We start from the raw sequence: 27,671 nt of genomic DNA, 5'->3' as shown, positions 1-27,671 counted from the left end.
TTTCACAGGTGACCATCATTACAACACTAATGTTATTGTGCATAATGATCTTCATACTTCATTTTGCATCAGTTCATATAGGTTTTGCCATGTTTTCCTGAAATCACTCTCCTCATTATTTCTTACAGCAAAACAGTAGTCCATCACAATCATATACTACAACTTCTTTAGCTACTCTCTAATTGATAAGTACCTCCTCAATTTCCAATTCTTTGCTACCATAAATATTTTGTACATATAGGTCCTTTTCCTTTGACCTCTTTGGGAAAAACTTAGAAACTGTATGCTTTTGTGGCATAGTTCCAAATTGTTGTCCAAAATGATGAGCAATTCAGTACTCTACCAACAATTCATAATTTCCTGCATCACACCTTTTTTTTTTTTTTTTTTTTTTTTTTTTTAAAACCAAACCTATGATTTCATTGGTTCAAAGATTGCCTGATGAGGAACTCCTACCAATGCTGATCTGCTATTATTCTAAAATTGATTAGTCTTAAGGAGTTTTCTGGTCTGCTGGAAAGTTATGTTAGTGTACATCAGATGTCAAACTTCTTAGTTTTTCCTAACTCTAAGGATGCTTCTCTATATGGAAATTTTTTGAGTTAATTATGAATCACATTTAAAAGACTGCAATGACAGTCTTGGAGTACGTACGGAGGAGATGAGTTCAAATATGGCCTCAGATACTTGACACTTGCTAGCTGTGTGACCATTGGGCAAGTCATTGCTTTACAATAATTAAAGACTACATGTTTGTAGGCTTTGTGATCTCATTATGATGCCATCTACCAAAAATGAGTAGGAAATTTTTACTCATTCACAGGAAATCTTATACTATTCACAGGAAATCTATCTTCCATTTGAGCTCTACAATGGACATCCTAACGGATTATGGTCAAGTCTCCTCTTTGGTAAGGATGCATTTTCTTTCTATTTGTACACCACTTGATATCACTCCTTCAGTAATTAGCATATACCTAGCACATAACTGATATTTAATAAATGCTTGCTGAATGGGCTGGCTAGCCAGAGTCAAACCAAGAAACAAAATATACTTTTCAAGATATACATTTTTTTTGGATAGGCTTTGAGAGAGACTGCACTTTGGTCTACTTTATCAATTTTTTTTTTTGTTTGTTTAAAAAACAAATTTAATCCACTAACAAGGTGAGTTTTTTTCTTCACTACACCTTTAAGCCATCTATCTGTCAAATCAGTCTGCACCCTTTGGGGGAAGATAAAGGAGCTGATATGAGACCCCTGGCCTCTTTCCCTACTCCAACTCTTAGATTCATGTCCTGTATGATTTCAGAGAGGCCTGAAGAGACATAAATCAACTGATGCTAAGTGAAATACGCAGAACCAGGAGTTCATTATACACAGCAACAACAAAACTATACAATGATCAATTCTGACAGACGTGGTTCTCTTCAATAATGAGATGATTCAAACCAGTTCCAATTATTCAGTGATGAAGAAAGCCATCTACACCCAAAGATAAGACCGTGGAAACTGAATGTGGACCACAACATAGCACTCTCTCTCTCTTTCTATTGTTGTTTGCTTGCATTTTGCTTTCTTTTCCAGTTTTTTTTTTTAATTCTTATTGATCCGATTTTTCTTGTGCAGCAAGTTAACTATATAAATATGTATACATATATGGGATTTAACACATATTTTTTAAATATACTTAACATGTATTAGACTACCTACTATCTAGAGGAGGGGATGGGGGAGAAGGAGGGGAAAAGTTGGAACAAAAGGTTTTGCAAGAGTCAATATTGAAAAATTACCCATGCAATATGTTTTGTAAATAAAAAGTTATAAAAAAAGATTAATGTCCTGATACCCTCAGAATTGTATTTCCTTTGAAAAAGCCCTCCTGTGACCGTTATCTAGGGTACCTTTCTTGCCTTGTTTAGCTGCCATGGGAATCACCAACTTGATTAAGGACTTATTCATGCAATTGTGTCCTCTGGACTTATCTGGTTCTGGACTAATCTCCAAACCAACCCATGCTTCACTTTCACATTTCATCCTGACATCCACCAAAATGATCTAGCCATTTCTATGAGAAAGCTTAGCTACCCACCTCTTGCTCTGAACAAAACAATCAAAACAACTTCTGGAAATATGTGTCAATGGATGTTCGCTGAATCAACTCCACCATCTCCCAATAATCCTAATACTCAGCAAGGATGTGTTTTCTTCAATTAGAATGTAAATTCCTTTAGGTCAGGAATTTTCTCACTTTGGATAGCTGAATCCCAATCTTTAGCACAGTATATGGATAATAAGAACTTAATAAATATTTTTCATTCATTCTGATTTTTCATTTTTAGCCAGATAGTCACAAATTTGTGAGTCACAAACTTATGATTCAATTTCTCTAATTGTATGACTACTGGTTAGTCACTGGAAAAGGATCTAATATTTATTAATATGAACAGGTACATTAATGTTCATAGTTGGTTTAAAAATTGAGATTCTTTGCACCTCAGACCCCTTTTACCACCACTATCATTGTTAATGTAGATGTAGAAAAAAAAAAAAAAGCCAAATAGGAATGAGAGCCATTTTGTACTTTTGTTTCACAGGTTTTCATGGACAAAGAATTTAATTGTCATATGGCCAGGCTACTGGTAATAAACCTCTCTATATTTAGCTCAGCTGGTTCTTGTAAAACAAATGTAGCTTGTCAGTCAAGGAACATTTATTAAACATCTTCTATGTGTCAGGCACTATGTGCCATGCACTGGATTGCAAAGAAAGGTAAAGGCAGTTCTTGTCTTCAAGGAGTTTACAACCTAATCAGTGTTGTCATTATGTTAAAGTTAGGTCTGACTCTTTACAATTTCATTTGGGGTTTTCTTGGCAAAGATAGTGAAGTAGTTTATCATTTCCTTTTCCAGATCACTTTATAGGTAAGGAAACTGAAGAAAACAGGGTTAAGTGACTCACCCATGGTCACACAGCTGAGGCCAGATCTGAGCTCAGCAAGATGAGTCTTCCCAACTCCAGGTCCAACCTTCTATCCATTGTGCCATGTAACATGTAAATAACTATGCACAAACTAACTACATCCAGGATAAAATGGAAATATTCAACAGAGAAAAGTCACTAGTATTAAGAAATATGGAAAAGATTCCTGTAGAAGGGACTTAATCTAGAACTCCAGGGAATCAGGAGCCAGAGACAGCATTCCATGGATGGGAGGTAGCTAGTGAAAAATACCTGGAATCAGGAGATGGGAGGCCAGTGTTACTGGACCTTAAAAGCAAATAATGGGAAGAATAAATAAGAAGGCAGGAAAGGTAGTAAGTGGCCTGGTTATGAGGAACTTTAAAAGCCAAAGAGAAGATATATTTGACAAGGAACCACTACAGTTGATTGAATATAGAAGGAAGGTGATGTGGTCAGACATACTTTAGGAAGATCACTTTGACAACTAAATGAAGGATGCACTGGAGTAGGCAAGATCTGTGGCAGGCAGGCACTAAGCAGCAGAAGAGAATGTCAAGAAGAGGGTGATCAAAATTGTCAAAAGCTGTAGAAAGGTACAGAAAGTCGAGGATTGAGAACAGCCTATTATATAGGGCATATAAGAGATTGTTAGTAACTTTGGAGAGAGTAGTTACAGTTGAATAATAAAATCAGAAGTCAGAATGGTAAGAGTGAAGAGTGAGAGAGGAAAAGAAGCAGACACTTATCATTAAGAAGGCTTTTTCAAAAAGTTTAGCTGAAGAATAGAGGAGAGACAAAGAAGAAAAGTAATGATGAACTGATCTATCAAAAGGTTTTTTGTTTTGTTTTGTTTTGTTTTGTTTTGTTTTTTGAGAAGGAAGGAGACCTGGGCATGTTTGTAGGCAGTTGGGAAGTAACCAGCAGACGGGAAGTGGGAGGGAGGGTTAATGAAAGAAGCAATCTTAAAACTAAAAAAGAATAAGATCTTTTTTGTGAAGGTGGGGTTTAGCCTTGACAAGGGTAAGATTCACTTTTTTAAGTGAAAGAATGATAAGCAAATAAAGGCAGAAGATATCTGGGTCATATAAGAAGGGGGAAAAAAAGAGAGAGAGGTCTTAATAAATGGTCTCCATTTTTTCCAGTAAAATCTAAGGCAAGATCCTCAGCTAGAAGGTTCAGGGGAGAAAGGGACCAATGGGAGATTTGAGAAGGGATAATAAAAAAGGTTTGGAAGAGTTTTTGTGGCATGTGAGAAAGTTTTATAAGGACTTCCTTGTAGCAGGAAGAGCCCAGCCACCGAGAGACATAACACACTCTAAGTAGATTTAATCAGTGTGCTGTATGATTTTCTCCACAGCACCCATGTAAGGGTAGCAGCAGATAGAGAGGGGAGTGCCATAAGGTCAGGCAGGCAAAGTCAGTGACATAACAGGGGGCAAGGGCAAGAGTAAAAGATTCACCAGGGTCGAGACACCTTCCTTGAAAAGGAAGGAAGAAAGTAACTGGAGAAAAGACAGAAAGGAGAGGTTTAAGGCCTGGAGGGATACTATGAGGATGAACAATGTAACACTACAAGTAGAAAAGTGAGGCAAAAGGGCAACAAACAGCCTGTGATCAGAAAAAGGCATTCAGGACCACGAGGGGAAAGTTTTTGTGGGTGTTAGGAACAAAAGCATGACAGAGCTGGGTGGAATAGGTCGCACCAAAGGAGCAAAGTTGAGAAAAAAGGTGAGAATGCTTGAGCATATATCAATATATATGTTTAAAAATCATTCCTATCGGGGCAGGAGTTGGGTAGGAAAGAATGTAAGGAACTCTTTGAGGAAAGGAGGAGAGCTGCCTGAAGTAATACTCAAACCCCTTCCAACATAGTAAATTATCCCAGAGATCACCCTGCAGGACCATAACCCATAGAATGAGTATGGGAGACTTTGGGGAGATCTATCTAATAAATTCAATCAATAACCACTTATTATATACCTACTAAATGCCAGGCACTGTGCTAAGCTCTGGAGATACCATAAAAAACAAAATAGTGAAAAATGAAATTTCATTGAGACATGTTAAGTGTTACACTTGGGCGTAAAAAAATCAATTTCATAAATAAAAATATAATTAAAAAGCAATTCATCTGAAAAAGTTCTAGAAGTTTAGTGAACAAATTCAATTTGGATCAATAGTGTTTTACAGTAGCTCAGAAAGGTAAAAGAGAAATGAAGTATCATAGTCTGAGAAAATGTATAATTGTACTGTCCTCTTCAGTTAACATCTGAAATATTGTTTTCAAACAGGATGCTACATTTTAGGCAGGAAACATAATCTTAACAGTGTGTCAAGGGAAGAGTAATCAAAATGGTGAAGGACCATCAGGACAAAGAGGCTACCATAAAAAACAACGAAATATTTATTTCCCATGACTCCAAAAGCAAAAACTAGGAGTACTTATAATGAAAGTGATCAAGTAGCATATTTAGCTTTGAGGTTAACAAAGACTTGAGTTATACAAAAGTGGAAGTCTTCAAGCAAAGGTTAAGTGACGATTTAAAATATACTTAAGTATCAATTTAAAATATACTTAAGTATGTTACAAACTAAATGCCTTAAGTCCACTAAAATTCAGTCACTCCCATCACTTTTTTTTTTTAACTTTTCCCTTACATTATCTCTCTTCAATTCTCTCATCTTTCTTGCCTCCCCAATTCTTTTCTGTAATTTTTAAAATGACTTTGTAAAACACCACAATAACCATTCAGATACAATAATCTCAGGAATAGTCAGAAAAGAAGGCACAGAATCCGCATAATTTAAAAAGAGCAGAATTTTTGATTTTCTAAACTGAGGGGAAGATTGGACTAGATAATTATGTCTCTTCTAGCTCTAAATCTTCTTATCCTTTGAAATTAAGCTTGCTGATTCAACAAGTTTGAATATATGGCCTTTCCTTTAACTTTTCCAGGGCTAAAAATAATACTAATACTAAAAAAAAAAAAATAAGAAATAGTACCTTAGAGATAGTTGAGCCTCCAAATGCTATTTGTGGCCAATTAAGGTTAGGACATACATAGGTATGAAATTGTGTTCCCTTTAATCTGTAAAACTAAAATTGTGTATCCTTTGATCTATAAAAAAGGGAAATTTGAGTCTCAGGCCCTCCTGGGAAGCATATTTCCCCAGCCTCCAGAGAGTCTATGAGAGCATATCCTCCTGGCTGGGCCATTTCTAAGGCAAATCATCTCCATTGATAGCTGGATCTCCATACAGATTCAGGCTGGAAAAGCCTCAAAGTAATTTCATTTGGAAGATCCTGGTCTGATCAGCTCAAACTGCCCCAGCACCCTCCCTACCAAGATCTGCTCATATAATAGTTTTCTGTTTACTCATTTCTTTGCATACTGTCTAAAGCAGAACTATACCTTGTCCCTTGGTACAGCAGCCAGAACCCTGCACGATGAGAAGACATTCTCTTTTCAGTGCCAGCCTCCATTTCCCTAATAGGACTTTGCCACCATGAAGTCAGTCTCTTAGCAAAGCTGACTTCCCATCCAACAATAAACTTCCATTTTTACCACCTAACACTCTTTGGGTTCGTAAATTCTTTCCCGAAGAACCTACACCTCTAATTAAAAGGGGATTTCCACAACTCTCTGACTGCCACTAGAACACCATCATGTCCAATAACAAATGGTTTAAACATACATAATCCTTTACAATTTGGAACTTTTTCTCCCTTTGCCCCACAAACAATCCTGTTCATAAATATTTTCCTAATTTTATAAATGAAGAAACAGACACTCAGAAGTTAATTTGACTGGTTCTTAGTTATATAGCTAGACTCAGACAGAGAACTGAAAAGTTACATCTTTTCCCCTCTTTAACAAAGCTGCTTAAACTTTGGGGTTGCAAGCCCATATAGGGTCTCATAACTGAAGTTGGGCATTGCAAAATTATGATTTATTATTGGTAAAGGTTTGATTTGTATACATCTGGAGCCATGTAAAAATTCTGAGGTGAAAAGGAACCAGGAGTGAAAAAACTTAAAAAACCCTACTCAATACCACAAGTTACCAACCGTAATTTCAATATAAACCCGAGATATTATCATCATAGGCTACCAAAACTGCTCTCTCCCAAGTTACTAATGCTTTCTTTTTCTTCCTTTTTTTTTTTTTTTCTGAGGCGTGTCTCAGAAGTAAGTGACTTGCCCAGGGTCACATAATTGGGAAGTGTTAGTGTCTGAGTTCATATTTGAACTCAGGTCCTTCTGACTTCAAGGCTGGTGCTCCATCTACTGAGCCACCTAGCTGACCCACTAATGATTTCTTAATTGTCAAATTCAATGGCCTTTTCTTAATCCTCATTCTCTTTAACCTCTTTTATAGTTTTCCTTTCAAACAGCTCCTTCTCAATGTTCAGTTTTAAATCTCTTGTGTTTATGCTGACTCTCCAATCTATCTATCCTGCCCTAACTTCTCTGATAACCTCCAATGTCACATCTTCAACTGCATTTAAGACATCTTAAACTCAATATGTCCAGTACAGAATTCGTTATCTTCCCCCATCAAATTGTCAATTTCTTCCTAATATTCCTATTACTACAAAAGAGTAAAATCATCTTCCCAGTAACCCACACTCAAAACTTGTCATCTTTGATTCTTTACTTTCTCTCATACACATTCCCCCATATCCAATCTTTTGTCAAAATCCATTAATATCATCTTTGTAATCTCTCTCAAATAACTCATTCTTGTCTCTGCCACCACTTTGATACAAGTCCTCATCTCCTTATACCTCAAATACTAAAACAGCCTACTGGTGGGTCTGCTTGTCTCAAGTCTCTCTCCAAGCCAAGCCAATCCATCCTCTGCCACTGTCACAAAAGTAATTTTTCTAATGTGTTAAAATAAAAATTGATTTTTAAATTCTATTTTATTAAGACTTAACCCCCAATTCTTGCAACTTTACCCATCACCTATTCTCTGGAGAAATTTGATTAACCTAAAGGTCAATCTCATCGATTTAAAACTCCCATCCCCAGCAGATTAATACCATCAGCTGAACACTGATCTCCTGTCCCAATGATATAATGGGAAGGAACAGAGACCATACTCTTCCCACCTCCTCATTAAAATGTCTACCCAATCAAAACACACACCTGTGTTGCTTGGGATTTTGCTCAGTCATCCAGTTAAATCATTATAAAATTTTCTATCATTCCCAACTCAGAGTTTTTGACTGTTCAGGAAGTCACTGATACATTTTATTGGCTACTGCTACCCTGAGTGGGAAAAGGGGTGGGGCACTGCCTGTACAAATGACCCCTAAAGTACTCTAGTGAAAACAGATCCCCTAAGTATTTTTCCAGAGGATGGTCTCAAGAACAGATGCCATCTCTACTCTGAGTCAGATAAGTAACTTTTTCAATCTTTCTGAGCACCCAGCCAGTCCCCTAGAGAATAAACACACTGACCACACTGCTGATCAGTCAAACCTTTCTCAGACTACATTCTGGGTAAAGGGATGGAAGGTGAGAAATCAATCAATAAAGGAATCAGAATTTTCTAGGATTTAGAAGTACTGAATGAAAAAAAAATATTAAAGAAAAAAATCTAACTAGGGAAGATTTTTAAAAAGACTTGAGAATTTTTTTTCTTTCTTTTCTTTTTTTAAAACTCTGGCAAAGAGCCTAAAACTCTTTAAAAACAAACAAAACAAAACAAAACAAAACAAAACAAAACAAAACAAAAAAAAAAAAAAAAAAAAAAAAAAAAAAAAAAACCCAGCTCCTCCAGCTAGCACACACTCCCATTAACATAAGTGGTAGTAGGGAGGGCTTTGCCAAAAGAAGTATGTGACTGGGTTTTTCTGTGTCATCTAACTTGTTCCTGGGTAAGCAGACAAGGACCTAAAATAATGACAACCATACCTTTACTGAGAAAGTATGACTAAGCCCCAATTGTAGAAAAATAAGTCAATAAGGAACCCTCCCCCAAGAGGGTTCTCCCTTGTTTTCTAGGTTCCTAAGATTGGTGAGCAAGGACCAGGTCTGTGTCTAAGCCTCAGAGTCACCCCACAGTTATCAAGCCAGTCTGGCTGAGCTAAAAGGGCAAGGATTAACGGATATCCTCTTTGGACAAGGAACCCCCTTGTATGAATTAGAAAAAAAAAAAGTAAGTTTTAGAACTACCAGCAAATGTTTGTTTCTTAGTCTATAGTACTGTCTTCTAATCATGTTAAATCTCTAGACTAGACAAACAGAACAGCAATTCCCTTAGCAATTGATGGAGTTCTTGTTACATATAGAACAACATCTCTAACAAAAAAGAGATAAAATAACCATTTCACCTACAGCCAGGGGAGGGAAAAATCATTCTACAGGTAGAACAATATCTTCTATAAGAAGAGTTCCTCAATAAGTAGGAGGGAAAGCTAGAATACTAAAACTTTACCGATTTTTGTTTTAAGCAAACTGACTCCTTTTTAGAAGAATAAAGTAGTGTTTTTCTCTTTTCTGCAGTCTGGTCAACCAAAGAATTGAAGAAAGCAAAAGCAGCATTGCAAATAATTCTAATAGTTTGCAGTTCAAAATTTATCGAACCTCAAAAGATAGAAGTTGCAGAAAAATTATAGGCTCCAAAATTAGTGTGCCAAAAGAAACTCCATTAGAAACATTCTTTTTATCCTGGAATCAAGGAAAACTCGTGGTTCAACTGGCAAAGACAAAGAGAGAATGCTATTATATATTGTTGATAATGCCTGCCCACCCATTTCTGATGCCTTGCTTTCTGCACCTACTTTCTTTCACCCCTCCTATTATCATAGAATTTGAACATAAAGACTTTCTAGTAACATCCTTCTGTCCCCAAATCAGCTAGGTACAGAGAAGCTCATTAGACATCACCAACCTTTTAATTGTTCTCTTCTCTTCACGTGGAGGACAAAAAAAACAAGTTAGGATTCTGGTGTCAGGGATAGGGGGTGGATCTTTGTTAGGCTTATTGTACTGTCCATATTTTAATATATACTAAAAGCTGCTAACAAGTGTATATTTGCCTCCGAATTTGCCCAAATTATGAATGGTGTTTCTTGATGCATCTTTGTGGTACCTCAAAACTAGCTTTTTTTTTTTTTTGAAAAAAATATATTCACACCTGCTTTTATTCTTTTAGCAAGAGGAGATTTTTTTACTCTAATTTTAAAAGTTAGCTTCAGTAAGATTTCAAAGATAGAAATTTACAATTTGAACTTTCTTCTTGAGCATAAAAGGAGAAAAGTGTGTTGAAATCATGGATCAATGTCCAGGAGAGTGAAATAATCCTTACTTTTAAGTAGCTTAAAGCAAAATTGGTTTTAAATATTAGGAATTATAAATCCATAGTTAATTGGTTTCTGAAACTAACTTTTGTTAGATTATGGCATTTCTGTTCATTTTAGAATTTGGAATATTTTTCTTTCTTTCTTTTCTTTAATTTGCAACAGGATTATTTATTTTTTTTTATTTTATAATTATAAAAATTTTTTTTGACAGTATATATGCATGAGTAATTTTTTATAGCATTATCCCTTGTATTCATTTTTCCAAATTTTCCCCTCCCTCCCTCTATTCCCTCCCCTAGATGACAGGCAATCCCATACATTTTACATGTGTTACAGTTTAACCCAGATACAATATATGTGTGTAGTAAATCCAATTTTCTTGTTGCACTTTAAGTATTAGATTCCGAAGGTATAAGTAACCTGGGTAGATAGACAGTAGTGCTAACAATTTACATTCATTTCCCAGTGTTCCTTCTCTGGGTGTAGTTGTTTCTGTCCATCATTGATCAACTGGAAGTGGGTTGGATCTTCTTTATGTTGAAGATATCCACTTCCATCAGAATACATCTTCATACAGCATTGTTGTTGAAGTGTACAGCGATCTTCTGGTTCTGTTCATTTCATTCAGCATCAGTTCACATAAGTCTCTCCAAACCTTTCTGAATTCATCCTGCTGGTCATTTCTTACAGAGCAATAATATTCCATAACCTTCATATACCATAATTTACCCAACCATTCTCCAATTGATGGACATCCATTCATCTTCCAGTTTCTAGCCACTACGAAAAGGGCTGCCACAAACATTTTGGCACATACAGATCCTTTTCCCTTCTATAGTATTTCTTTGGGATATAAGCCCAATAGCAGCAATGCTGAATTAAAGGGTATGCACAGTTTGATAACTTTTTGGGCATAGTGAATTTGGAATATTTTTCAATTTCCTGAAGAATTTCCCAGTTGTTTTTGCTTTTGTTTTAAACAGATTGTGCAATGACACAATGCATTTAGCAGGTCTAAATTCAAGTGATCCACATAACACTTGAATTATTAATTTAGCTTTGTCAACCAGAACCAGAAACTAGGAAGCATTTTTTAAAGAAATGTCGAGGATGGCATGAGAAAAATTGCTGAGTTAAAAGATACAGCCCAGTGGGTCTATGAAGAAAAACTTAAACCTGGGGGTCTAGGCTAGATATTTCTACTCTGAAAGTGGGTCATGTTAAGAATTGTTAAAATTAAAAAAAAAAAAAAAAAAAAAAAAAAAAGGATGTGGGTATATTAGTGAAATATCCTTCAGGGCAGCTAGATGGTGCTAGTGGATAGTACTGAAATCAAGAGGACCTGAGTTCAAATTTAGCCTCAGACAATTAACAGTTACTAGCCATGATTCCTAGGCAAGTCACATAACCCCAACTGCCTCTCTCCTCTCTTCCCCCATGAGAGAGGTAGGGGTGAAATAGTCCTTAAAACGATTCCTAGGGAATCTCAAATATAGATTATTGATGTTGAATCTGATTTTCATGTCGTCATTCAATATTTGACATCAGGGCAATGTGTTAAAAAAAACTACAAAAATCCTTTTTGTAGAGGCTAGAAACTGGAAACTGAGTGGATGCCAAGGGCTGAATAAAGTGTGGTATAAGAATGGTATGGAATATTATTGTTCTGTAAGAAATGACCAGCAGGATAATTTCAGAAGAGCCTGGAAAGACTTACATGAACTGATACTAAGTGAAATGAGCAGAACCAGGAGATCATTGTACACAGCAACAGCAAGACTATATGATGATCAATACTGATGGACATAGCTCTTTTCAACAATGAGTCAATTCAGACCAGTTCCAATTATTCAGTGATGAAGAGAGCTATCTACACCCAGAAAGAGGACTATGGGAACTAAGTGTGGACCACAACATAGCATTTTCATTCTTTCTATTACTTACATTTTTATTTTCCTTCTTAGGTTTTTTTTTCCATTTCTAGATCCAATTTTTCCTGTGCAGCAAGATAATTGTATAAAGATGTATACATATATTGGATTTAACATTTATTTTAACATATTTAACATGTATTGGACTACTTGCCATCTGGGAAGGGGGTGAGGGAAGAAGGGGAAAATTTGGAACAGGAGGTTTTGCAAGGGTCAGTGTTGAAAAAAATTACCCATTCATATGGTTTTGTAAATAAAAAGCTATAATAAAAAATGTATGTAATGGAACACTCATGACATTATGCACACTCACAAAGTTCAGCAAGTCTTAGAAAATTCTTGACTTTCAGACTCTAAGCTCTTTCCCTTGTGATGCTGCAATTTTTTTTGTTTTGTTTTTTAACATTAATTTTCTTGAATGATAAAAACTTTACAACAGTGAAAATTTTTTTAAATAAATAAAAACTGCAAAAATAAGGTTTTGTCTCTAAAATATATTTTGATAAGGATTTCTCTATATTGACTTTGAATGCGATACATTTAGAAAATCAAGAATTAGTATGTAGAATTAGATGGTACAATGTACGGAATCTGGAAGACTCATCTTTCTGAGTTCATATTTGGTCTCAAACATTCAGTAGCAGTGTGACCCTGGATGAGTCACTTAACCCTGTTTGCCTCAGTTACCTCATTTAAAATGATCTAGAGAAGGAAATGGCAAACCGTTCCAGTATCTTTGCCAAGAAAATGCCAAATGGAGTCACAAGAGTCAGAACTGAAATAAATGAACAGCATTGTAAAACCACTGGATGAGAAATGTTAAGAACTGGAAAATGAAATTCTTTTAATTATATTTTCAAAGTATTTTAGAGAAAGAGGGAATACTTAATCTATAGTGAAAACTTGAAATCCTGAAAAAAGTAAACAATAAATTTTTAAATCACTCATTCCCCAGATTATGTCATGTTTATTATTTTAAAAAGGTAAGAGAAAAAAGGACATTTGAACCTATTTGCAAGTGTTAGTAAAAGATTGCAAATGGCTCTTCTGTGAATTTTCAGAAACAGCTGGCAGTTTGAATCTACCTAGCTCTTAAAAACTGCTTCCACCAAAACTTGTGACCAACTTAGAAGTAACTTCAATTTGCAAGAATGTTCTGTGAGCTTAGTTGTTTAAATGAATTCTATAGACAAAATCTAAAGATACCATCATTTAAAATATATATGTATATATAAGTATTTTTAAATCATGTTTTTAAATGTAATAAGGACAGCTAAAGAGAATAACTTTTATTAAATAGAATATTCATCAAGTGCTTTACTCAATCTTTGAAAATAAGTCAAATTAATAACACTAAGTTTTAGATTTGAGGGTTGGTTCCTAATATCCCTGAGAAAATTGAGATTTTGAATTGTGATTATAAACTTAAACTTAAATTGGTTAAGGTTTATCTTAACACTAATTTAAGATGAGACTTGTTTTCCTATTAGGGTAATTATGATAGATTAGAACTTGTTTATATGTTTATTAATCGGTAAAGTGGATAAAAGGACAGCTAGGTGGAGCAGTAAATAAGAGTTCTGGTCCTGGAGTCAGGAAAGCTAATCTTTCAGAGTTGAAATTCTGCCTCAGACACTAGATGGATAATCCTGGACAGGTCACAATCCTGGTGGCCTCAGTTTCCTCATCTGTAAGATGATTTTGAAAAGAAAATGGTAAACTATTCCAGTATTTTTGCAAAGAAAACCTCAAATGAAATCAGTCGGACATAATTGAACCACAAAAAAGTGAATTTAAAAAAAAAAAAAAAAAAAAAGCACCTCGTCTCAGGATTGTTGGGAAAACCTAATAATATGATTGTAACATGCTTAACATGATGTCTAACAAATTTTGGTAAGTCATTGTGTTATAAACATTACTAGAAAAGTAAATTCTTAGGTTACAGATTCAATTGTTGTAAGAATCGTGTACAAATATTTGAAAACTTTTTAGAAACAGAGAATGGTAATAATTTTCTGTAAATCTATTAAAGCAAAGATATTTTAACATAGTCATCTATGTCCAATGCAGAGTCCTAAGATTTTACCAGTCCTGCTTATGGTTTAAAAAGACTGTGTTTACTGATCAGAAAAATGAAAATTAAGACAACTTTGAGATACTACTATACACTTCTCAGATTGGCTAAGATGACAAGAAAAGCTGATGAATGTTGGAGGAGATGTGGGTAAACTTACATTATTGGTGAAGTTGTGAAGTGATCCAACCATTTAGGAGAGCAATTTGATATTATGCCCAATGGGTTATCAAGTTGTCCATACCCTTTAGTACAGCAGTATCTCTCCTGGGCTTGTATCCCAAGAGATCTTAAAGGAGAAAAAGAGACTCACGTGTACAAAAATGTTTGTAGTGGCAAGGAATTGGAAATTCAGTAGATGCCCATCAGTTGGAGGATTATATGGCAGAATAAGTTATGAATATGAATGTAATGAAATAAATATGAATCTAATAAAATATTATTTTGCAAGAAATGATCAGCAGGATTATTTCAGAGAGGCCTAGAAAGATTTACATGAATGATGCTAAGTGAAGTAAGCAGAACCAAGAGAACATTGTATATGGCAACAACAAAATTATATGATGATCAACTCTGGTGGACATGGCTCTTTTCAACAATGAGATGATTCAGGCCAGTATCAATGGTTTTGTGTTAAGAAAAAGCCATTTATACCCAAAGAGAAGACAGTGAGAATTGAATGCGGACCAGAACATAGTATTTTCACTCTTTTTGTTTATTTGCTTCTTATTTCTATCTCGTTTTTTCCCCTTTTTAATATGATTTTTCTTAGACAATATGATAAATGTGGAAATATGTATAGAAGAATTGCACATGTTTAACATATATTGGATTGCTTGCTGTCTAGGGGAGGGGTACAGGCAAGGGAAGAAAAATTTGGAACACAATATTTGAATGTTGAAAATTACCTATGCATAGGTTTTGAAAATAAAAAGCTTTAATTAAAAAAAAGGAAACCAAGGGGAAAAAATGATTTTGTTTGAGAAATAGTGCTAGAATTTTGTTACATACTACAACTAGACAAAACTTCAGTACTTTGTGATTTCAAGAACTAGCCCCACATCCAGGATAGAGTTAGTAATTTAATTTAAATTTCCCCACACCTAAAAAATCATAGGTCTATCTAGAGATTATAAAGAGATACAATTCATATTTCTGCCCATTGTACAATACTGCCTTAAGAATCATTAACTTTTAACTTCATAGTATAACAGTTTAACCGTTCTAAGATTAGAAACTACAGATAAACCTTGCTAATTTATGGAAGAAGCTGTTTGAAACATTTGATATTTAAGTTTACTGATCTCATTAGTAAAAGTGGAAAAATTCCAATGAAACATGGAAAGTAATCAATAGCCTCTCTGCTTCTAGCTCATTTATTTATTATTACCATTTTAATAGCATATTATTTGCCCAAATATATGTAAAGATAGTTTACAACATTCATTTCTAAACAGATGCTGAGCAAGAAAAATCAGATCAAAAGAGAAAAAAACAAAAGAAAGAAAGAAGCCCAAGCAAACACAATAACAACAAAACGGTGAAAATTTTTGATCCACATTCAGTCTTTATAGTTCTCTTCTCTGGATGTGATTGACATTTTTTTATCACAAGTCTACTGGAATTTCCTTAATCACCTTATTATTAAAAAGAACCAAGAACATATCTTCACATAATCTTGTTACTATGTACAATTTCTCTTGGTTCTGCTCACTTCATTTAGAATCAGTTCATGTTAAGTCTTTCCAGGCTTTTCTGAAATTGGTCTGTTCATCATTTCTTATAGGACAATAATATTCCATTATATTCATATAATTATGGGCACCCACTCAATTTCCAGTTCTTGCCACTACAAAAAGAGTTGCCTCATTCTGTACATAAGCAACTTCAGAGTGATTTAAATTGCTATGTATGAGATTAAAAAAAAAAAAAAATCTTACCCTAATCCTAAAATATCGCATTGCTTTCCTAAGTTAGGGAAGAATTGCTTAGAGTATAAAAGTGCTTTTATGATTCGTGATTATGAAAGGTAACTGCCCTAGACTTGCTCTGTGATCAGTGAAATTTTTGAGCAGCTTTAATTGAATATTATTTTAAATTTTGTTTTCAGTTATGATTGTCTAAATTGTCATGAAGCCAAAAGTCCATCATTCAAGAGGAATGCCATGTAATGCCCAAAGGGAACACAATTTGCAAACTGCTACTGATGGAATACATCACTGAGGAAAGTTGAGGGAATTGACCATGGATTAGAAAAGGGTAGGATCCTTTTAACTCCCTCAGTTTTACTACAGTTTACAGGTTTTCCCTTTATGCATTCTAGTGTATGTGTTTACTTTGATATTAATCTTTACTAAACATCTTACAAGTTAGATCTTCACTAATATCTTTTTAGGATTTTTCCTTTACCCCATGTCTTTATCAGACACAAGGTTTAGGTAGCCACGAGTGAGATATAAAATCTTAAATTCTTTGACATTTCAAGCAAATTACGGATTCCTGATGCTTGATTGCTTATGAAAAAAACAAATTTAGGAAGGTGTTCTTAAAAGTATTGAAGTATGTTTTGCAAAAGATTATTCTAGAAACATCTAAGAATCTCTACAAGTAAGCTGAACTTCAAGGAGGAGCCAGGCCTCTTGAGCACTAGAATGCTGGAGATGCTTATGAACCAGATGCCTGCATGTGCCATCTGATAGGTAAGAAATGATGTGCTGGTAAAATAGATATTGGGAGTGGAGGAATGAAAGGAGACAATGTTCACTCTTCCTTTTTTTTTTCCCTTCCTATGGCTCACCCCCCACCACACACACACACACACACACACACACACACACACACACACACACACACACACACACACACACTGTTGTCACTAGTGGTTTAAAGACCAAAGGGTAAACATGTAATAGATCAAGCCTGATGGTTTGGGGTCTAACTTCTCTAAAATTAGCCCCACTAAAAAAAAAAAAAAAAAAAAAAACTATGTTAGCACCAAATCTTATATATTAAGGTTTCAGCATTAGATCAAGCAGGAAACAAGTCCAAATTAAACATGGGTGGCTAGATAACCCTGTGAATAGAACGCCAGGCCCAACATGGAAAAGACTCATCTTCCCCAAGTCTAGTCTCAGCTGTGTGACCCTGGGTAAGTCACTTACTTCAGTTTTCTCTGTATGGTCAGCTGGAGAAGGAAATGACAAATCCAGTATCTTTGCCAAGAAAACTAACATCACAGAGACAGAAATGACTCAACAGCTACATGAGTCAGAGACTGGTGCCTTGTTATAGGGCTCTCCCAACACTAGGCCTCATGATTTCCATTTGGCTTTGATAAATTCATTCTTAAACTCATGATGGATTCACAATGATGCAAATTTCTTATTCACAACATTTTTTCTTCTGTAATCATTATTTCAATTTGATTAAACATTATGGAGCAATAGACACATACAACTTTGATTCTATTTTGTTGAGATTTCAGCTAGATTTAATAATATTCCCCCTCATTGTTCCTTACCCTTGCAAGTTTACTCAGGTAACCTCACCTGCAGACTGATCCCATCACTTGAGAACTGATCTTATCATTTCCCAATGATGTAATGGGGAGGAAGTGAGATTATACATTCTACCTCCACATTAAAACATGTAGTCCACCAGAACATACCAGATTTTTCTCTGCCCTCCTATCACTATAAAAAAAAAAAAAAATCCTAACACTCAAGAGTCTTTAATGAAATTTATGACTATCCCAGCTATGCTACTAAATTTGCTTCTTCACTCTACCTTTATTTCCATCTGACAAAAATAAAAGTCCAATCACATCACGTCCCGTCCCTTCTCAAACTCCAGGTGTTCCCTATTCTGTTGGGCATTCAAAGTTAATTCAAGTTATAACCTAGTTTCCACTCTAGATCTTTCCAGCCTTCTTACACCTTACCATTTGCCAAAGACACTGATATTCTCACTGGATATAACCCACACCTGGAATGTTCTCCCTCTTAATAACTTTTACTAAGATTCTTTGAGTTCCAGCTTAAATCTCACTTTCTTCAAGAAGCTGGTTCCAAACTCTCTTAATTCAAGACCCTTAATTTGATTATTTCTATTTGACCTATATACAGCTTTTCTTTTTGTACACAGTTGTTTTCATATTATCTTCTCCATTAAATAGCAAGCTCCTTGAGAACAGGGGCCATCTTGTGCCTTTCTTTGTACTCTTAGCTCTTTAGCATTTACATATATTATTTATTACTATATTTGCCAAGAAACCCAAATGGGATCACAAGAGTCTAATTGAAATAATCTGAATCAGAACAAATTTTAAGAGAGATAAAAGTACATTCCAGGAATGGGGGTCAATCAGCATAGAAGTACAGAAAATAGAGATGGAACATCATTTGAGGATCACCAATTTGGTTGGACCATGTGCATGAAGAGGAAAGTAAGTAATGTAGAATAAACCTGGAAAAGTAGGCTGGGTCCAAATCGTAAAGACTTTAAAAGAAAGTGTTATTTTCTTCTAGAAACTTGACATTGTCAGAGATGAGACCATTCATTCTCTACATAAAATTAAGGGCAGAAGAATAGTGTCAGTAAATATAAAAAGGAATCATAAGTCATTCAGACCCCTATCTGTGGAGGAAAAACTGCTTCTCCCCAAATTAGTTTTTATTAAATGTTTACTATATGCCAAGCACACTTATTTTTAAGTACAGGAGGGTTGATATCAAGGCCAAAATAGGCCAGTCTTTAACTTTATTACTTATTAAAACCAGAGCTCCTTGAGGTCAGTGTTTTTGCTTTTACTTGTATTTGGCATTTAACATTTTCTGACTGAGCGAAAAGAAAAATGCAGAACCGTTTGAAAGAAGAATGAGAACATTTAACATCCGAGCTGAGCTTTGATGGAAGAAATGGATTGTGAGAGGCACAGGTGAAGTAGATTTCTGGCAATAAGGAATAGTTAGCACCCATCAATACAGAAACTTAGGGACAAAGTCCAGTAGAGCTGGGGGGAGTGGTCATAAAAAATGGGGGGGGGGGAGCGTAAGAATATAGTACACAATGTGAGGAGGAATGTTACGTTTTCAAGGTTTTAAAAACATTTAAATGAGCATTGGGTTACAGTGGGAGTTGACAGTAGCTCATGGGGTTCAGACTCCAACATATACACCATATCCAATGAACTTTGTGCTTTTCAATTTGGTCTAAGACCCTCCAAACCTTTCCTGACATAGGAAGGCACAGCTAGACTTGGAAATGGGTAAAGAAAATAAAATGTATTACACTCCACAGTTCATCGTGCTCCACCCCCACAAACCCTTCCCCAATCCAGCAAAGAAAAAACAAAAACAAAAAACTGCCGTGGGTCCCAATAGGTAGCAGTTCCCTTCCAAAGTGAGGGGGTCTGTCTAGGGAGGTGGCGCAACCTCATTTGTTTTCATGTAAATAGGTTTAAAAATTTTTTTAAACATGGCCTACACACTGAGCGATGCGAAGACGCGAGGCTCCCCAGCTCTACCCCAGCCACTTCTCACCTCATCAGCGAGCGCAACCTTAAAGCACGTGTCCGTTTCACCCACCCACGGGACTTCCTCGTCCGCACTCTCCGGATGGGCTTCCCCTACCCCCCCACCGCCGCCCGCCCCACAGACACGCGAGAGCCCGGGTGGGGCCTAGGGAACAGGAAAGTCTAGGATTTCCTCTTCCTCCACACCTCCCGGCGGAACCCCCACGAGAGCCTCTAGGGTGCCCCAGGAAAAAGCCCACGACACATGGTCTGGGCGTTTGTTCCGTTCACGTCCGTAACCTCCACTCCACCTTCGTTAGCATACCAGAGCTAAGGTGGGTGGGAGTGTGTGTTGGCGGGGGTGTCTGTACTACTGCAGCAGCCCCACGGAGGCAGAGAGGATCCAGGGACCCGCCAAATCCCGCAGGGGACAGCCTCCCTTCCTTCACCTTTCCCACCTAAGTTCAATAGGCAGCCTCGTGCCCCAGGCGGGCAGAACGGGCACGACCCGCAGAAGGATGGACCCGGTCCACAGGTGCGCAGGAGCGGGATTTCCCCCTTCCCAGCTGCTTCCCTTATCCCCGGCGGGGGTCCTCGAGTACAAAACGAGGCTTGGAGGCATCCCCTGCGACAGCCAACCTCGCGACTCTCGGGTGTCCAGAAGGTGAGCCCCAGGTGAGGTTCGGGCGGTGCTGCGGCCGCCCTGCGCACCTGGAGGTGGAGGGCTGGGGGGCGGCGGGGAAGACAGGTGCCCAGTACGCGGCGGGAGAGGAGGGACGGCAGCCTCAGGGCCGAGCATCTCTCACCTGCTTGCCCCGGTAGAAGAGGCGCTGGCGGTCCGGGGCCACATTAAACAGCTCTCGGATCTTCTCCCGTAACGTCTCGATCTTGGTGAGACGCGACAGGTCGTCGATGGTCCGCGTCTCGGTGCCGTCTATGGTGCGGACTTGGATCCACATCCTGACCCGAGGAGGTGGGGGTGCGGACGGGAGAGAGGAGGTGCAGAGCGGAGCCGGGGACTGGGGGGCGCCGGTGCCTCCCCTCTTTGTCTCCCCCTCCTCTCGGCTGAGGCTCTCACGCCCCCACCGCGCGCCTCCCCAGCCCCCGGGGACCCCGAGCGCGCGAGGGAGAGCGCGAGCTGGAGCGTGCGCGAAGCGCCAGGAGCACTCGGCGGCGGCGGCCGGCGGTATCCCGAGCGCGCACACCCCAGAGGGCGGGGAAGGGGGGGGAATAGGAAACGGAGTGGGGGAGGAGGAGCGAAAACAGCCGGAACTGCGAGGAGGCGGGGGCGAAGAGCCGGAGGAGACTGACAATGCCTACGCCACCGCGGCTTTAAAAATAGGAAGGAGCCATAGCGGACCGAACCGACTGGGACTGTTTATGAAGAGCTTGCGGCTCTCACATGGAGGTCACGGCGCCAATCGGTTCTCGCGAGATCCGTATGGATCCGGCCTTAAAGAAACAGCGGCCCACGACGGACAGAAGAGAGTGACCTGTGGGGCTGCGGGCTGAAGAAAGGGGCGGAGCGCGCTGTATCGGATGGCCCCGCCCTCGCCCCGCCTCTTGGGCCTCAGAAGCACCCGCCCGCGCGCCAGTTCTACTCTCCTGAGCGCGCGGTTTGGCGCCCGGGGGTGTGCGGCGCTCCGCCCCCTCCTCTGGAGCAGGCCGCTGGCCCTCTGGGGCCTGGGTTTTCCCTTCTTCCGAAAACTCCCCAGTAGACAAAAGATTCTTGGGGTCCGCAGCGTTTGCACGTGTCCTTCCTCGGGGCACCGGGGATGGGGACGTCGCGGGGTTTCTAATTTCCCCGTAAATGAGCCACAGCAGCGCTAGGCCGGACTCCCCCTTTCTGCGGCATGACTTTCTGTATGCCGAGGGGCCGCTCAGCCTCCTTCCCCTTCACGCGGCCATGCCCTTGCCCTCTCGGGCGAGTCCTGCGATTTCCCGCCACGGGCCAGGTGGGCACCCACCAGTCAGGGCCAGTCCCCCGTGCTGCCCGCAAACACACACTTCCGAGGAGTTCTCGGTTATTTCCAAAGAGACTGAAGGGCACCCATGGCCAGAAGATTTATAGCCCCGTGGAAAAGGCTTATTTTCCCCCAACCGTTACATTTTTAAACCACACGCTCAGAGCCGCCAACTGCCAAGCAAGAAAGCAAAGCCAGAGGGCCTATGGAGGAATGGCGTTCTCAGAAACAGGCCTTGCGTAACACCCACTGGAGGTTTCAAATGAAACGTGTTCTATCGGCGTAGTAAGAAGAACACAAGCACACGAACTACCACAAACCCTTGCAAATTAGATACATTAAAATTCAAAACCAGAAAAATTTTGCCAAATGAGGGGGAGAAAACAACCTGAAATTAAAATCCATTCGATTTTGTCAGGATGTGGATCGAATCTAATGACCATGAGAAAAGATTTGTTAATAATTACTGGAAAAAAATTGAAAGGTTGTGTTTTGTCTCAGGGTCAGCGTCCTGGATATGAGGAAGGGCATTTTCATTTAAAAAGGGCAGGAAGTAACAGAAAAAAATGCCATTTCTGTTCACTTCATAGCTAGTAATAATAGGTCAGGTTTGTATTGTGATTTACATATTTCTCTCGTTTGGTTTTTCCAACTCTCTTAGGAGGGAGGGCATAGTATTACCTCGATGTTATAGAGGAAACTGACTGAGTGACTTGCCTAGAATCATACAATTCCTAAGTATCCGTGGCAGGGTTTGAACTTGGAGCATTCTGTCAATCGGGCAGCATATTTATCTATGTCTGAATTTCTCTCTTTATCCATCTATTTGTTATCGGTTACATTTCCATTTTTGTTCACCCTGCTTATTTAGCTAAAATCACAAAATGGAGAGAAAATTTATTAGTTTCCTGTAAAATAAAGGGGCCAGACTAGTTACATAAATCTTGTGATTATTATTTCACCAGAAAAGCCAAACAATTATTCAATTAGGTGCCCAGTCCTGTGCGCTTGAGACCTTCAGACACTTAAAAAAGCAACTCCAAGACATTGGACAAAGCCCCTTCCATCAGCTTGCCATATGGTGAAAAGGTTAGAGTGATATATTTCCAACAATCAGAAAACAAAGACTAACAACTGACTCTAAGGATCTATAGTAATCAGAGAAGGGAAGATAATCAGTGTGGTCGAAAATGGCCATGGAAGACATCATGGAGGAAGCAAGACCCCATACATTATACTTGGGCAATTACTCTGGAGCTTTGTAATTCCACAGGGTTGTAAGTAGGGTTGGATTTCTACTTTAAGATAAGCAACATTTTGATATGAATAAGATAATACAGTAAGTAAACTTAGGGCTCCAATTCAAGTCTTCTAGGTCTGAATCAGAAATTTTATTTCTCTGACTTTTTTGTTTAAAGTATAGCACAACATTGTAAATGTGCTACAGGCAGCGTTTAGACCACTGTAGAGGGGAAAAACACTGTGTAAGGAAGGCCTCACACTTCTTACCTACTCCTGTTACCTGTTATCCTTCCAGGTTTAAGTTCTCAGAATGAAGCCACCAGATTCAGTTCCATTCAAATTCTCCCAGGGTCCTAAGGGTAATAATAACCCTGTTGAGAGGAAATACTAGTGATTGCTGTATGTAAGCCCTCATCCACTGTTTTCTTTCTCACAACTAGCCCCTTGTTTTCCAGAATTATATTTCCATAATATAGGATATTTATACAACCATTCTTTTGTAATTTGTAAGTAATTGTAATTTAAACACTACCATTTACTTAATAATAAAGCAAAAGAAATAATAAATCCCAATAGAGTAACGTGCAATCATAAATAATAATATATCACAATATACATGTTAACCGGGATCTTGCTCACCTACTATTGCATTCAATAGTTGTGTCGAAGAGTGGGCACGCACTTAAGGAAACCTGGCAGGTGAAGGAGGAAAACTCATGTGCTTCGGATAACTCACAAGTGATAACTACAGGTTTCAATGTTATTGCTCTATTCAGGTTTGATATTAGAACAAAATGAGTGCCCACAGGTTATTCAACAGTGAGAGAGAGAGACTTGAGAAGAAAAGGATATCCAACGGAGGAGGGCACTGAGGACAACTTAAATTGATATTAAACCACCAACCAAACTTCAAAGAGTCCTTGGAGTTAATTGGAGCTGCTTTTTATTTAAGTCTGAGGAAAGTCTAAGTTTTAGTCCGCTGAATCTTAGGTCCAACCAAGTCTCAGAAAATGTCCCTATAATCTTTTAAGTAAAAGCTAGTTTAACTTGCCTGGGGGAAAGCCTTAGGATGTTGTTCCTATCACAGAAGCAAAGTCTATACCCCAGGTGTTTCCACTACAAATCTTGTGTTCTTTCTATGCTGCCTTTCTTACTTTCCAACACTTAGAAATTTTTCTTTCTCAGAGCATCATAAATTTTTTAAATTCTCAAAATAAATTTAAACACTAAAGATACCCAATGCAACACATCTAGACAAAGTAGAAAGATTCACAAACTCAAATTACTCTAGTATCAACTCCCACTGCACCTACACTACACCTACCCACACACGCCCACACTTCCCACTCTCCCTAGCTTTTAAATGATAAAGATCCTCGATGGCTTTGAATCATAAAACAACAATTTCAGAAGACTCAAATTGGTTGAGTTGCAAAAATTCATTTAAAAAATGAATAATGGTGATAGACTGATATATACAGACATTATATATGGTCTAAATGAAATCATCAAGGACATACACAACAAGAAAAGTCAGGTAAGAAGAATGAGGGATAACATATTGTATGCGTGAATTAATTGCCCAAGGAAAAAGAGCCTGAGTATATTTTACTCTTACGAAGCTGTGAGAAAGCATTCGGCAAACTTTAGAAGTGTAATTAAGACTTTGTTTACCATGCTGCCCTTCCTCCTTCCACAAGGATTAGGGTAATTTTGTTATTTATTTTTTTTTTTTTCCTCCCAGAAAAGCAACAAATCTACTTTAGACTTGATTGGCCCAGGACACTAAAGTTCAAAAAAGTATTCAGACCCTTCATTTATTACATTCTGCCCTCCAGAACCTCTTTGGGAACTGACTACCTTTCACTATCTTTGTGGAATATACTTTCTACACAAGTAAATCTCCTTTTGTTAACTGCTGAATGACCTGAGGGCTTCATTTCACTCTAAAACCAAATGTAAACTAACATCGAAATAGCTTGAGTCAGCCCTTCTTACTTGATCTGATTTTAGGGATGTTTAGAAAGCCTCAATAAATTCAAAATTTCCCTACTTGACTCAGTAATGCTTTAAGTCTATAGTTTTTAGCTAAGTAATCATCTTTGGCAGCAAACTTTTTCAAATGAATCACCATCCAGGTTGGTACACTTCATACTGGGAAAAGCTGACAGACCTACTATCTATAACATACTTCTGGCACTCAAAATGTTTGTGGCATTTCTTTTCGTAGTGGCTAGAAACTGGAAGATGAATGGATGTCCATCAATTGGAGAATGGTTGGGTAAATTGTGGTATATGAATGTTATGGAATATTATTGCTCTGTAAGAAATGACCAGCAGGAGGAATACAGAGAGGCTTGGAGAGACTTAAATCAACTGTTGCTGAGTGAAATGAGCAGAACCAGAAGATTACTATACACTTCAACAACAATACTGTATGAGGATGTATTCTGATGGAAGTGGAAATCTTCAACATAAAGAAGATCCAACTCACTTCCAGTTGATCAGTGATGGACAGAAATAACTATACCCAGAGAAGGAACACTGGGAAGCGAATGTAAATTGTTAGCACTACTGTCTATCTACCCAGGTTACTTATACCTTCGGAAGCTAATAATTAATGTGCAACAAGAAAACGGTATTTACACACATATATTGTATCTAGGTTATATTGTAACACATGTAAAATGTATGGGATTACCTGCCATCGGGGGGAGGGAGTGGAAGGAGGGAGGGAATAATTTGGAAAAATGAATAAAAAAAATCAATGTGAAAAAAAAATAAGAAAATTACAAAAATGGGAGGGAGATACTGGGAAGTGAATGTAAATTGTTAGCACTACTGTCTATCTACCCAGGTTACTTACACCTTCGGAAGCTAATAATTAATGTGCAACAAGAAAATGGTATTTACACACATATATTGTATCTAGGTTATATTGTAACACATACTTCTGGCACTGACTACAAGAAACTAAACTTAATTTTATGCATTGGAGACAATGGAATGGGAGTCCTTTCCCTTTCTCCCTTCCTCTCTCATCCCAATTTTCCTTTACAAATGGGAAAACAAGAAATATATATAAAATAGAAAGTGGATAAATAAGAGTTAATGCTTTTATTTCTTTTCTTTCTTTTTTTTTTGAGTTGTTTAAATAACTAGTTAGATCGAAGCTAATCATGACTTGGTATCACAACTATATCCTGATGTGGTGTTTACTTTTGTCCTTTCAGAGGTTCTTAACTAGGGGTCTTTTTAAAAAATTGAATAACTATTTAAATGTTATTGGTTTTCTTTGTAATATTTTGTATTTTGTTTTATGCGTTTAAAAACTATTCTGAAAAAGGAACATACACTTCATCAGACTGCTAGAGAGATCCATGTCACACACAAAAAAGAGAAGAACCCCTGCTCTAACCAGTCAGTGCTTTAACTGCACACAGTTAAAAATCACTCTCATCTGGGAAATATGTCATTTTTCCCAACTGCTCCCTGCTACAAAAGTAGGATAGAACAGTGGACAGAGTGCTAGTCCTGGAATCAGGAAGACTCATCTTTCAGATTTTAGATTCTTACTATGTGACCCTGGGCAAATCACTTAATCTTATTTGCCTCTGTTTATTCATTTGTAAAATGAACTGGAGAAGGAAATGGCAAGCCACTACAATATCTGCCAAGGAAACCCCAAATGGAGGCAGGAAGAATTGGACCTGAGTAAACAACAATAGAAGCATGGTGGATATAAGGTTACAATATTTTGCCAATGAAGACATTTGAATAAGAAGTAGTCATACTCTAGTGGAAGACATATGTTATTATATAGAAGCAAAAAAAAAAAAAAAAAAAAAAAAAAAAAAAAAAAAACCAGAAAAGAAAGAAAGAAAAAGTAGTCATAGCTGCCTTTTTTTTTTTCTTTCTTGTGTTTTTCCCTCTTTTGAGCTGATTTTCTTGCCCAGAATGATGGATATGAAAATATTTAGAAGAATTACATGCTTAACCTATATCTGTTTGCTTGCTGTCTTGGGGGAGGGGGCTGAGAGGGACAACAATTTGTAACACAGTTTTGCAAAGATAAATGTTGAAAACTATCTTTGCATGTATTTGGGAAAATAAAATACTATTAAAAACAAGCATAAAAAAGTATTCATAGAACATTATTAGAAACATGCATAGTCACAACAGAGAAGGTCTGGTCACAGAGAAAGAATCAGAGATGAAAGAGTAGATAGTTTGAGTGCTTCATTGGTTTTCAACTTTGTCATCTCATCAGTGCTGGGATTTCCTTCACCTGAAGTGATCAAAACCTTTTCATGCCTTCTTTAATGTGCAGTTCTAACAATTCTTCCACTAATTCTCCATTGAGAAGCTACCTAAGACCTAATAGAATTCTCTATCTAGTTTTTTTATGTCTCTAAGTACTAATGTGGCAATTAAGCCACCCTATTTATCTCTTATTTTCCTTATCTGATAAGCCCACAAACTTTTCCAATCTCCCATTTCCTGTGTATTGTCTTTTATGCTACTTCTCTCTCACATATGATAGTTGGAATTCTCCTCTAGATTAGAACCAATATATTAGCACACTATATGTGAAACATTACATTGTTACTCCTGAACTACGATAAGAAATGATGGGAGAGAGTTTGGGGAAGATAATGGAGCAGGTCAAG

General features: G+C 37.7%; 1 protein-coding gene across 1 annotated transcript in view; it reads right to left on the bottom strand.

The window, feature by feature from the left end:
- Positions 1-23,562, bottom strand: part of UHRF2 (ubiquitin like with PHD and ring finger domains 2) — a 155,657-nt gene extending 132,095 nt beyond the window's left edge. The window contains exon 1 of the mRNA XM_074282882.1: positions 20,602-23,562. Coding sequence (XP_074138983.1) covers positions 20,602-20,754 — 153 coding nt within the window. The 5' untranslated portion in view covers positions 20,755-23,562. The remainder of the gene's footprint in view (positions 1-20,601) is intronic.
- Positions 23,563-27,671: the final 4,109 nt, after the last annotated feature.

Source organism: Sminthopsis crassicaudata, chromosome 1, assembly GCF_048593235.1.
Source record: "Sminthopsis crassicaudata isolate SCR6 chromosome 1, ASM4859323v1, whole genome shotgun sequence".
In the NCBI taxonomy this organism is placed as follows: Eukaryota; Metazoa; Chordata; class Mammalia; order Dasyuromorphia; family Dasyuridae; genus Sminthopsis; species Sminthopsis crassicaudata.
Note: the sequence above shows the minus strand (reverse complement) of the source record. Positions and strands in the feature narration are given on the sequence as shown.